At 60.8% G+C, this 10,681-nt stretch overlaps 1 protein-coding gene across 1 annotated transcript; it reads left to right on the top strand.

Annotated features, from left to right (window-relative positions):
* Window positions 1–1,145: 1,145 nt before the first annotated feature.
* Window positions 1,146–9,202, top strand: LOC116831928 (chymotrypsinogen A-like). Its single transcript, XM_032792265.1, has 7 exons — window positions 1,146–1,197; window positions 4,549–4,652; window positions 5,342–5,424; window positions 6,023–6,101; window positions 6,808–6,988; window positions 7,999–8,132; window positions 9,041–9,202. The coding sequence occupies exons 1-7, from the start codon at window positions 1,146–1,148 to the stop codon at window positions 9,200–9,202; spliced, it is 795 nt and encodes a 264-aa protein (XP_032648156.1).
* Window positions 9,203–10,681: the final 1,479 nt, after the last annotated feature.

Raw genomic sequence — 10,681 nt, 5'->3', positions numbered from 1 at the left:
GCCTGAGGGCTGCTGGCTCCGTCCCACTGGCGGGGAGCTGTTGCGCCAGGCCTGCTGGGTGTGAGAAGCACAGTGCAGGGAGGCAGGTGTTGGTGTGAAGGCCAGGAGTGGTATCTCGTCCCTGCTGCCTGTGGACCACAGGTGTGCGCTGGACGCTCAGGAAGGCTGGGATAAGGCTGGGAAAGGCAGCTGCTTCTGACAGCAGCGGGGTCAGGACAGGAGAAGAGTTCATCGGCCATGCCCTGGCAATTTGGTGACCCGGGCACAGGGAGCAGGGGGATGGGGTGACAGAGGTGCAAAAGGAGGAGAGCTCCCCTCCCCTAAATGCCCCCCATCAGGGACGAGCCCAAGCCACAGTCCTGGGGCATTGGCATCCTGGTCTAGCCCTGCAGAACTGACCTTGCTGGCCGGGGGCTGTGATATCAACCGGCACCATTTCCCCTCCTGGGTGCTATGCAGGCTGGGCAGAGCACCCTGAAAGGTCCCTGAGGCTGGCCCAGGCGGTGTTGGGGGAGGGCGCACTGCCGGTGGCACCCCCGTGCAATGCAGCCTGCTACAGGGGCAGCGCTGTAAAGAGAATGCAAGGGGGCGTCTCAGCTCCGCCCCCCGCCCTTCTCTCCAGGCATGGGTCGGGGTGTCTAGTTTCCTGCTGTGAGAACCCTGCCCACCGAGATGAGTCCAGGCCCTGCCTGGGCCCCAGAAGCAGCTGATTGTGATGCTCAGTGGAACAGCAGGGGGGAGCAGATCAGGGGAGGCTCTGGTGTTCCCTTCGCACTGGGCCACCAGCAGGGCACATGCAGAGTGTCACACACCAATGCAGAGGAAAAGCCTGTTTTCCTCCTGGAAACGGGCCACATTCGGCGCCCTTCTGATGGCGGCTAACCCCTCTCTTTGCCACAGGAGCCAGCCTGGAAAGCAAACCAGCTGCCCTGCTTCTAAAAATACATCCACTTCAGGAAAAAAGTGCCCATGACTCCTGCCAATACAGTAATCAATCGCGGTATCACAGGGCGGGGGGGCATGTTTGCCTTGCAGCAGATGTTCCCATGGCCTCCAGCCCCCTCACTGGCCCTACTGGGACCCACACTGGCACTAGGGATAAAAGACCTGCAGCCTCGTCTGCCTGCCTCAGCCTCATTGCTAGCATGGCTGCTCTGTGGCTGCTCTCCTGCCTGGCGCTCCTCGGCGCAGCTCATGGTAAGCCAGGCGGGCCCTTTTCTGCTTGGGTTGCAGAATTCATTAAATGACAGCCTCATCCGGGCTCAGGAGGCCCTGTGTGGGGACATAGCAGTACATACTCTGCTGGTCAGGCTGGGAGCTAGAGAGACGCCCGGGACTGGCTGTGTCCAGGAATCGCCTTTAGCTTCATCAGCTGGAAGGCAGTGTGGCACAAGGGACAGGGCACTCTCTTGGGACATAGGAGATGTGTGTTCTATTCATGACTGTGCTGCTGGGTGACCCTAGGCATTGCACTTTCCTGCTCTGTTCCTCAGTTTCCCCTCTAATGATCCTGATCTCCCTTGTAAAGGGCTTTGATCTTGCTTGATTAAAAGCCCTTGAGTCCTGAATCTGATGCTATTGCACTTGTCAGCAGCCAAAATGCTGCACCAGGGTTGTTTAGTCCAGGCCACTTTGGCTAGTTACTTTGTGCCTCCTTCAGTGCCCCTCTGTGTGCTTAAGAAAGACAATAGTCTTCAGTGTTGTCTCTAAAATGTTGTTGGGGGGTGTTGCTGTGGGGCTGTTAAGCAGCTGCTACGTTCTGCACCATAGCTGGCTGCATTTCAACAGCAGGCCAAGCAATGGGTAATGTCTGCTGTAACAGCAGCAGTGAGTGCTGTAGATAAGGGTGCCGCTCTCACCACCTGCCTGCAGCCTGGTGCAGTAACTCTCTGGAGCTCACTCTGGGCAGCTGGAATAGCCTAGGTTTGGCCTCTGCCTAGTGGTGAACTGTGGGAAAGTGGCTCAGCTGCTTTCAGGAGTGCAGAATGGGGTATAAATACGAGGTTCTTGCTGTAAACAGCCTTTCTGTGACCAGCACGAATGGCTGGGAGCTGGCAGGTGAAATGTGGCAGTGAAATATTCCCCACTGGCTGTATCAGCACTCGCATTGTGCTTAATACCTGGGCGAGGGTTAAAATGCTACCATCCAGGCTCCCCCAGTGCTGCTACTGCGTGACGCAGCAGGGGTGGGAATGGAGCAGCGGGAACGATTCTAGCGTGGCTGAGAGCACTCAGGCTGGGAATGGGCTTGGCATGGAGCCAATCATGGTTGTGTCCTGCTCCCCTTTCATCAGCTGTGTAGCCCTGACGCCCAGGACCGTTTCTGGCACCCTAGGCGCCAGGCCATTTCGCCGCCCTGCGCGCGGGTCTTGCGGCTCCAGTGGAGCTGCTGCAGGCATGCCTGCGGCAGGTCCACCAAAGCTGCGGGACCAGCGGACCATCCGCAGAAATGCCTGCGGCAGGTCCACCGGAGCTGCGGGACCAGCGGACCATCCGCAGAAATGCCTGCGGCAGGTCCACCGGAGCCGCGGGACCAGCGGACCGTCCGCAGAAATGCCTGCGGCAGGTCCACCAGAGCCGCAAGACCAGCAGACCCTCCGCAGGTACGACTGCGGCAGCTCCACTGGAGTCGCCTGCCGCCCCCCCCCCGGCAAAATGCCGCCTCCCCCCATAATGCTGGCGCCCTAGGCGACTGCCTAAGTCACCTAAATGAAAGTGCCGGCCCTGCTGATGCCCCAAATACTGTGCTCAAGTGCGTGAATGCCGCTGGGAGGCAGCCATGTACACAGGGGAGCCTGTGCTGCACCTGAGGTTGGTGGACACTAGTCTGCACTGAGCGTGTGCCAGAGATTACTTTCCCCTCTGAACTATTAAAAAGTGCTAAGGCAGGAGAGCCTGGGTGTGCTAAGTTGAGCAGGACCTCCCAGGGCCCAGCTACCTGCTGCTCGGCTGTGGCATGGGAGCTGCTGGGCTTTCTCATGGGAGCTGTGCTCTTAGCTGCTCTGCAGCTGGGCCAGTCAAGCTCCTTCAGCTGCAAGGAGAGGGACTGCTCTGGCTGATCCCCCAGGCACGTGGCACAGGGTGCTCTGGGGCTGCCTAGCTACACCCGGACAGCCTAGGGTATTGACCAACAGCTCTTACCCTCCTTGGCCTGGGCCCCCTTGTCACTGAGGAATGCTGCCATTCTGAGCAGGTGAGATTTGCCACATAAGAACGGCCATACTGGGTCAGGTCAGACCAGTGGTCAGGCTAGTCCAGTGTCCTGTCTTCCGATAGCAGCCGGTCCAGGTGCTTCAGAGGGAATGAACAGAACCAGGCAATTATCAAAGGATCCACCCACAGTTGGCCAGCCCCCAGCTTCAAGCCAACAGAGCATGTGGTTGCATCCCTGCCCATCCTGGCTAATAGCCATCGATGGACCTATCCTGCATGAACTTAGCTAGTTCTTTTTGGAACCCTTTTATGGTCTTGGCCTTCACAACAGCCCCTGCAAAAGAGTTTCACAAGTTAACTGTGCGCTGTGTGAAGAAATCCTTCCTTTTGTTTGTTTTAAACCTGCTGCTTGTTCATTTCACCTGGTGACCTCGGTTTGTATGTTAAATGAAGGGGGAAATAACTCTTCCTTGTTCACTGTCTCTGCACCAGTTCTGATTTTATAGACCTGTAGCATATCCCCCCTCACTCTTCACCCCAGTCATCTGGTTTCCAAGCCTCATCCGGATCGTTCCAGGCCCCTCATCATTTTTGTTGCTCTTCTCTGTATCTCTTCCCGTTCTACTGTAGCTTTTCTGGGGTGGGGTGACCACATCTGCACGCAGTGTTCAAGGTGTGGACGTACTGTGGGTTTATGTAGCATTTTCTGTCTCATTATCTATCCCTTTCTTAATGACTCCCAACATTCTGTTCACTTTTTTGGCTGCCGCTGCACATTGAGTGGATGTTTTCAGCGAACTGTCCACAATGACTCCAAGGTCTCTTTCAGGAGGGGACCAGCTAAGTTAGACCCCATCATTGTGTATGTACATACACTAGCTGCACGGATGCCACAGGGGTCAGTGATGCTGCAGGGTGCCAGGCAGGCTGCCCCAGGGCCATGACTCCCAGACAGGGTCTCTGGCTTTTCATTCTGAATAGGAAGGTGTGTGGCCACAATCTCCAGGGCCGGCGCTTTCATTTAGGCGACTTAGGCAGTCGCCTAGGGCGCCAGCATTTGGGGGGGGGGGGGGGGCGGCCGGCGGCCCCGGTGGACCTGCCGCAGGCATTTCTGTGGACGGTCCACCGGAGCCGCAAGACCCGCACGCGGGATGGCAAAATGGTCCGGCACCTAGGGCGCCAGAAACCCTGGCGCCGGTCCTGACAATCTCACACTCCTCCGCGTAACCCCTTCTGGGCCAGGCTCTGGCAATCGTTCCGCAAGGCATTGCCCATGCTCTCGCCAGGCTGCAGGAGGGATACAGGCTGGAGCTGTCTCTGGTTAGCTGGCACTGCAGCCCCAAGGTGCCAGTGGGGAACGGGTGGAGACCCAGGCTGACTCCCTTTCCCTGCCAGGCTGTGGCGTGCAGGAAATCCAGCCCATCATCAGCGGCTACGCCCGCATTGTGAATGGTGAGGAGGCGGTTCCGGGATCCTGGCCCTGGCAGGTCTCCCTGCAGGTAAGGAGGGTGAGGAAGTCTCTCTGTTGGTGCTGGGTGCCCTGGCTACTCCCTTCACGCGCCCCCCCGCCCCCCCGGGGGTGACTTGAACTCTTTTCTCGCTTGGCTCTGCCGCCATGGCTCTGTCTCATCTTCAAGCCCTGCCCCCATCAGGGCCAGCTCCAGGCACATGCCTTGGGCGGCACATGCTAAGGGTGGCATTCCCTCCAGTCTTGGGGTGGCACAGTCACCAAGCAGCTTTTTTCTTTTTTTGCTTGAGGCAGCAAAAATGATAGAGCTGGCCCTGGCCCTCGTTTCACAAGCCCATCTTCCCCATTTCAGCTCCCAGCGGCTGTGCTCTTGCAGCCCAGACGCTGGGGATGAGCTCGTGGGAAGAGTGGCTCCTGGGCTGTCCTACCTCCACCCCATGGCACACTCTGGGGGAGTTATGAGCCTGTGGCTGCCCATGACAAGCACAGGCCCGTGTAGCTCTGGCAGTAGTGGCTCCTGCTCTGGGAAGGCTGCACGGAGCTTATGGCTGAGGCCAAGGGACGGTGCCCTCCTAGCTGCCCAGGGCCATGCCTAAGCTGGGCACTGCAATTGTTTTCAGTGTGGCTCGACCTTGCTGGCAATATCCGGGGGCATGGGCCCTGGGGCAGGGGGGCATTTCTAGGGTCTTACAGTCTCCCCCTGGTTGGCAATTGCAGCAGTCGGCGACAAACAGCTGGCACTTCTGTGGTGGCTCCCTGGTCAACGAGCGATGGGTGGTGACAGCTGCGCACTGTGGAGTGACGTGAGTGGGGATCCCCCCTGGGGATGGGCAGGGGGGGGCTTAGCAGCCTGTCTGGTGCTGCCTGAAGGGACAATGGGCCCCATGGGGCAGCTGAGTGCTGCTAGCCCAGAGCCAGGCTCCAGACCCAGCCATGGATATGTCACCTCCCCTTGCCCTTAGAGATCACACCTAGTGCCCGGACAGTTGTTCCTGCCCCCCACCCCGTAATGCTGGGCTGCCCCCAGCATGCCAGGCTGCATGGGCTAACCCAGCAAACAGAGCAAGGGGAAAACTGTGCCTGGTCTAGACAGGTAGCTGCCTGCATGGCAGGCCCCAGCTGTGTGCAGGGGAAGGCTCCCTGTGCACAGGTGAACAGCCCCGGGTGCACCTGGGCACTAGCCCCAGTCAGGCAGGAACCCCCGCTGCATGGCCAAGTGCACCAGCTACAGCTCACAGGCCCAATGGCATGTCAGGGAGTGCCTACAGGATCAGCAGGGAAAGGGCTAGCTTGGCACCGCTGGCTGCTAGCTCCCCATCCTACGGTGCCCCACACATTGTCCTTCACTGGGGGTGAGCCCAGCTCTCCCTGGACACTAACTGCCCTCTCTTCCGGCCCCAGAAAATCCAACGTGGTGGTGCTCGGGGAACATGACCGCAGCTCCTCCCAAGAGAAAGTGCAGAAACTGGCCATCCAGCAGGTGGGTGAGCGCTTGCTTGGTGCCAACCCACTGCAGGTGGGGGAGCCTGGCACAGATGCTGAGCCTCTGGGTACAGCCCCACGATGGGTGCCATGAGCCCCCAGGGTTGCTGTCTGCTCGCTGCCCCTGTGCAGCCCTGCTCTGCAGAGTGAGCTCTCCGGGGGTGAGATGGCGACCAGCTGGGAACTCCCATGCTAGCGTATCTGCTCCAGGCCTGGGGACATTGTGCCAGCACCACAGCCAGCTGGGGGAGTCCAGCTGGGGCAGCTACCCCTGCAGGGGTGCAATGGGGTCTCCCCTCCAAAGCCACACAATTGTGCCAGCCACTGCAGTGTCAGGCTATGGCCCTGTCTCGCCTGCCTTCTGCTGGGCACAGCCTGGCCCCCCAAGGGACCTGACTGCTGCTCTGCTCCAGCCATGTGGGGAGTGCCACTGAGTCTGCACACAGCCTGTGCCCCACGGGCCCCTGTGCCCGCCTGAGAGACTGCAGCTCCCAGCAGCCCTCTCTCGGTACAGCAGGCTCTGGGAGCGGTGGGAGGTTGCCTGCCACATGCTGCCTGCTGGCTCTAAGGAGGGGGCTCAGTGGCTGCTCCAGGCCTGGTGATGCCAGCTGGTCTCAGTGCCCGCTGAATGTACCCTGGCCAGGCGCCGTGGGGGAGGGGTGGCTGCAGGGACCTGTCCTCATGGGCCCATGTCTCTGCTGTAGGTTTTCACCCACCCGCAGTATAACTCCAATACTGTCAATAATGACGTCGCGCTCATCAAGCTGGCCACGGCCGCGGAGCTGGGCAGCACTGTGGCCCCGGTGTGCCTGGCAGCTGCCGGGGAGCAGTACCAGAGCAGCCAGCGCTGTGTCACCAGCGGCTGGGGCAAGACCCGCTACAACGGTACGTCCGCCTGGTGCCACGGAGAATGGAGCCTGCATGGCCTTAGGGTTTGGCTGTGACAGCCCTTGGAGCTGGGTCACTCACATGCATTGCGGGGTAGGGCCCAGGGCTGGAAATCACGAGATCAAGGGCGGTTAGTTACCCACCTTATGCTTCAATTGCCCCACCTGTGGGCAGGGACAGTAATGCTGACGTACCCAGCTGGGTGGCTGTGCACACTGATGATTGCAATGCACATTCAGCATGGGGAATGAGAGATGCCCTGCCCCAGCAGTACTGAGCTGTCGGCCCCCTGGGGTTCACACCCTTATTGGTATCGGGGCGTGTTTGTGTCCCCACTCCCTCGTGTGCAGAGCACTCCCTGGGGGGAGGTGTGAGAGACCATTGGGCTTTGTTCCTGTCACCAACCTGGCCTGGCCGGAGCTCCTTCTACGCAGGTGGTGAGACCCAGGACTGTGGCCCTTCTCTAGTGATGTGTCTGGTCTAGCCCCAATGTGCCAGGTGCCCACCGAGAGCCACCCATGGGCGTGGGGTTGGACCTTGAAGCAGTCGAGCATTGGGGCACTGGCAGAGCAGGGCTGGAGCTGGCCGTGGGTGGAGCTAACTCCTTGCATGCAAAGCACTGACTGGCCAGCTGGCAGGCCAGCCCGTGAGCCCACCACAGCCAGGCTGCTGTGGGATGCTGCTTGGGCAGGCCTGGCCAGCTCACCATGTGTGGGCAGGGGAATGCGAGCCAGGGTAAGTGGGGGATTGTTAGGAGCAGGGGATGCCCAGCCCCACTGGGGAGCCAGTGGTCCACTGGCCTGGGATAAGGGGTCCGTGCCTCGGGAGCAGGACGGGCTGGTCACGGGGGGCTCCTGTGCAGCTCACCTGTTCCACAGGGCGTGTTCAGCAGCACACCCAGCTCCCATATGTGGCACATGCGAGCCACACAGGCCGTGCACCATGTCACGTGGAGTGCATGTGGCCACTCCGTGGCGTGGAGTCCTGACACTGCCTTCTCTCCACAGCTTTAATCACCCCAAGCAAACTGCAGCAGACAGTGCTGCCCCTGCTGACTAACGAGGAGTGTAAAAACTACTGGGGTGACGACATCCTGGACTCAATGATCTGTGCTGGAGCAGCCGGCTCCTCCTCCTGCATGGTACGGCCCCAGGGCTGGGGCTGCCCCGTTGGCCAGCCTCCTTCCACCCCCAGCGCAGGCTCACGCCCTTTGTGTCCGCTCTGCCCCTCTACTAGTCCTGCGGCCTTGCCACACATGGCTACCTTGCTTGAGCCCTGCTGTGGTCTTCTGTTCCTGTCCGGGGGTGGGGGTGGGGCAGGGCCAACCAGAGGGTGGGGCAAGTGGGGCCGAGGACCCTGGAGCTTCTTCTGCTCTGGATCTTCTGCGGCAAGGGTCCTTCCGCCCCGGACCCGCTGCCAAGTGCCGGGTCTTTGGTGGTAATTCGGCGGTGGGGGGGCCCCCGCCGCGGGTCTTCGGGGCACTTCAGCGGCGGGCCCGGAGCAGAAGGACCCCCCACCGCCGAATTACCGCCAAAGCAGGGGCCTCCTGCCGCCGAAGACCCCAGGCCCCTTGAATCCTCTGGGTGGCCTTGGGGGGGGGAAGGGCATAGTGATCCCTTGCGGGGTGCGAGACCCTCATGCCTGTTGCATGGGCCCATAGAAGCACTGCCCAGAGCACTGACTGGCCCAGTCACTGCTGCCTGGCTAGGACGGTGCCTGGGGCCCAGGGGAAGCAGGGGAGCGTAAGCTCTTGGCCATGGTTCCCCATCATGAGGGCACCAGGCCAGGGAGAATGTGACAGTCCAGGGCCAGGGTCCTTGTCCCTCGGGGAGCAAAGGCAGGCATTCTGCCATGGGCAGGGGAGGGTCTGGTCTCTCCAGGGCAGCTCCTCCCCAGCGTGACACAGGAGGGTGACATCCAGGCTCTCAGGGGTCCCACTTTGAGAGGATTCCTGGCAGGGTGTCTGGGCAAGGAGCTGGCACTGGACGGCATGGTGCCCAGCTCTCTGAAGCCCTGGCAGCTGAGCCTGCATCTCCATCTGCTTCGCAGGGTGACTCCGGTGGCCCCCTTGTCTGCAAGGAGAACGGAGTCTGGTATCTGGTGGGCATCGTGTCCTGGGGTAGCAGCCGCTGTGCCACCACCTCGCCAGGTGTCTATGCCCGAGTGAGCCTGCTACGCCCATGGATCGACAGCATCCTGGCCAACAACTGAGCCTGTCGGGGGGGGCTCCTAGTGGCTAGGCCCCAGCCCGGCCGCTGCGGCTGTATCCTTCTCTTGCTGCTGGTGACCTAGTTCCACCTGGCTCAGACGCACCCCCGCGGCCTTCCAATAAAACCCTTCTGCAGCATGGTGCCTCTGAGTTCCTGCCATCTTCGGGGCACCAGCACACTGGGTCCACAGGACCGGGCACAGCCTGGGCACATGCCCGCTGCAGCTGACCCAGCAGGGGGCACTCACACCCACCACGCCTAGGCAGGGTCCACACCAGGTGAAGCCTTTAGGCTCCCTGCCCCTCAACTGAGCTTTGTGCCCATGGCCAGGTGGCTAGCCAGGCTGTGGCCTCTGGCATGGAACTGGGGAAGCTGATCCATGAGGGAGGGGTCCCTCCCCGTCCCGGCAGTGTATGGGGAGTAACTAAGGGTCAGGGTGCGCCCATGCTGGCTTCAAGGTCTGCACGGCTCAGCCCAACCCGCTAGGTAGCCCTGGTGTGGGTGCATGGTGCAGGGCCCAGGTCACTGGTTCGGGACATTGGCTGTGTCACAGCTCCCATGTGCCCTCATGATCACAGCAGCACAATCTTGCCTTTTCAGGCCTGGGCCACGCATTCAGTGCCATGCTTGCTGGCTGGGCTGCGTTTGGGCACCGCCCTAGCGAGCTCCCAGTGCCAGCCTCCACTGCCGGAGCTAAACACCAGCTGGTCAGTTTGGGGGTAGCAGACGCCTCAGCTGTGTACCTGGCAGGGCCAGTAGCGGGTGAGTCACACCTGGCTGTGGAGGCTGTTCAGTGCCCCCAGCCACTGCACCTAATGGTGCCCCAGAGAAGCCATCGCCGAGTAAAGCCAGCTCCATGGCTACAGTTGCAGCCTCATGACGCACTTACCTGGTGCAGTCACTGGAAGGAGACACGGCCACGCTGCACTCGGGTGCGACGGTGCACCTCCAAGAGCCGTGATGGCTCCAGCCACAGCCTGTGCAGGGGGTGAACTCAGAGCTGGTGCTAGCAGGTGCCCTAGATGGGACTGGGTCTGCACGCCAAAGTGCAGCCCTCACAGCTTGTGCATGGCGGTGGCGGCTTGTGGGCATCTTGCTCAGGATTGTGGCGCTCAGACCCAGCTCGCCCAGCCTCTTGGAGAGGTTCCCCTAGCTCTCAGGGCACTAGCATAGTGAAAGCTGTGTGCTTTGCCCAGCTCTGCAAGCAGCCTGGAGCCCTCTGAAGAAAACCGTGCTCTGTCCTCCTTGTCTGGACCGGCACTTAGCATTCCTATCTGCTGTTACCCAGCCAGCACGCTCCACACTCGAGGTGGCTGCAATTCAGTGCTGGATGAACAATCCATGTCTAGCGACCAACCGGTGCTCTGGGAGGGACAGCCCTCTAGAAATGCAAGTCCTTGGCTGGCCACTTGTTTCCTCCGTTCCCCAGTGCTGCACCATGTATAACCAATCCAGCTTCTGGTCACCCTGGAGTCACTGT

The sequence above is a fragment of the Chelonoidis abingdonii genome, chromosome 19 (assembly GCF_003597395.2).
Source record: "Chelonoidis abingdonii isolate Lonesome George chromosome 19, CheloAbing_2.0, whole genome shotgun sequence".
Lineage (NCBI taxonomy): Eukaryota > Metazoa > Chordata > Testudines > Testudinidae > Chelonoidis > Chelonoidis abingdonii.
The sequence above is the reverse complement of the archived record's forward strand: the minus strand, read 5'-3'. Positions and strand labels throughout refer to the sequence as shown.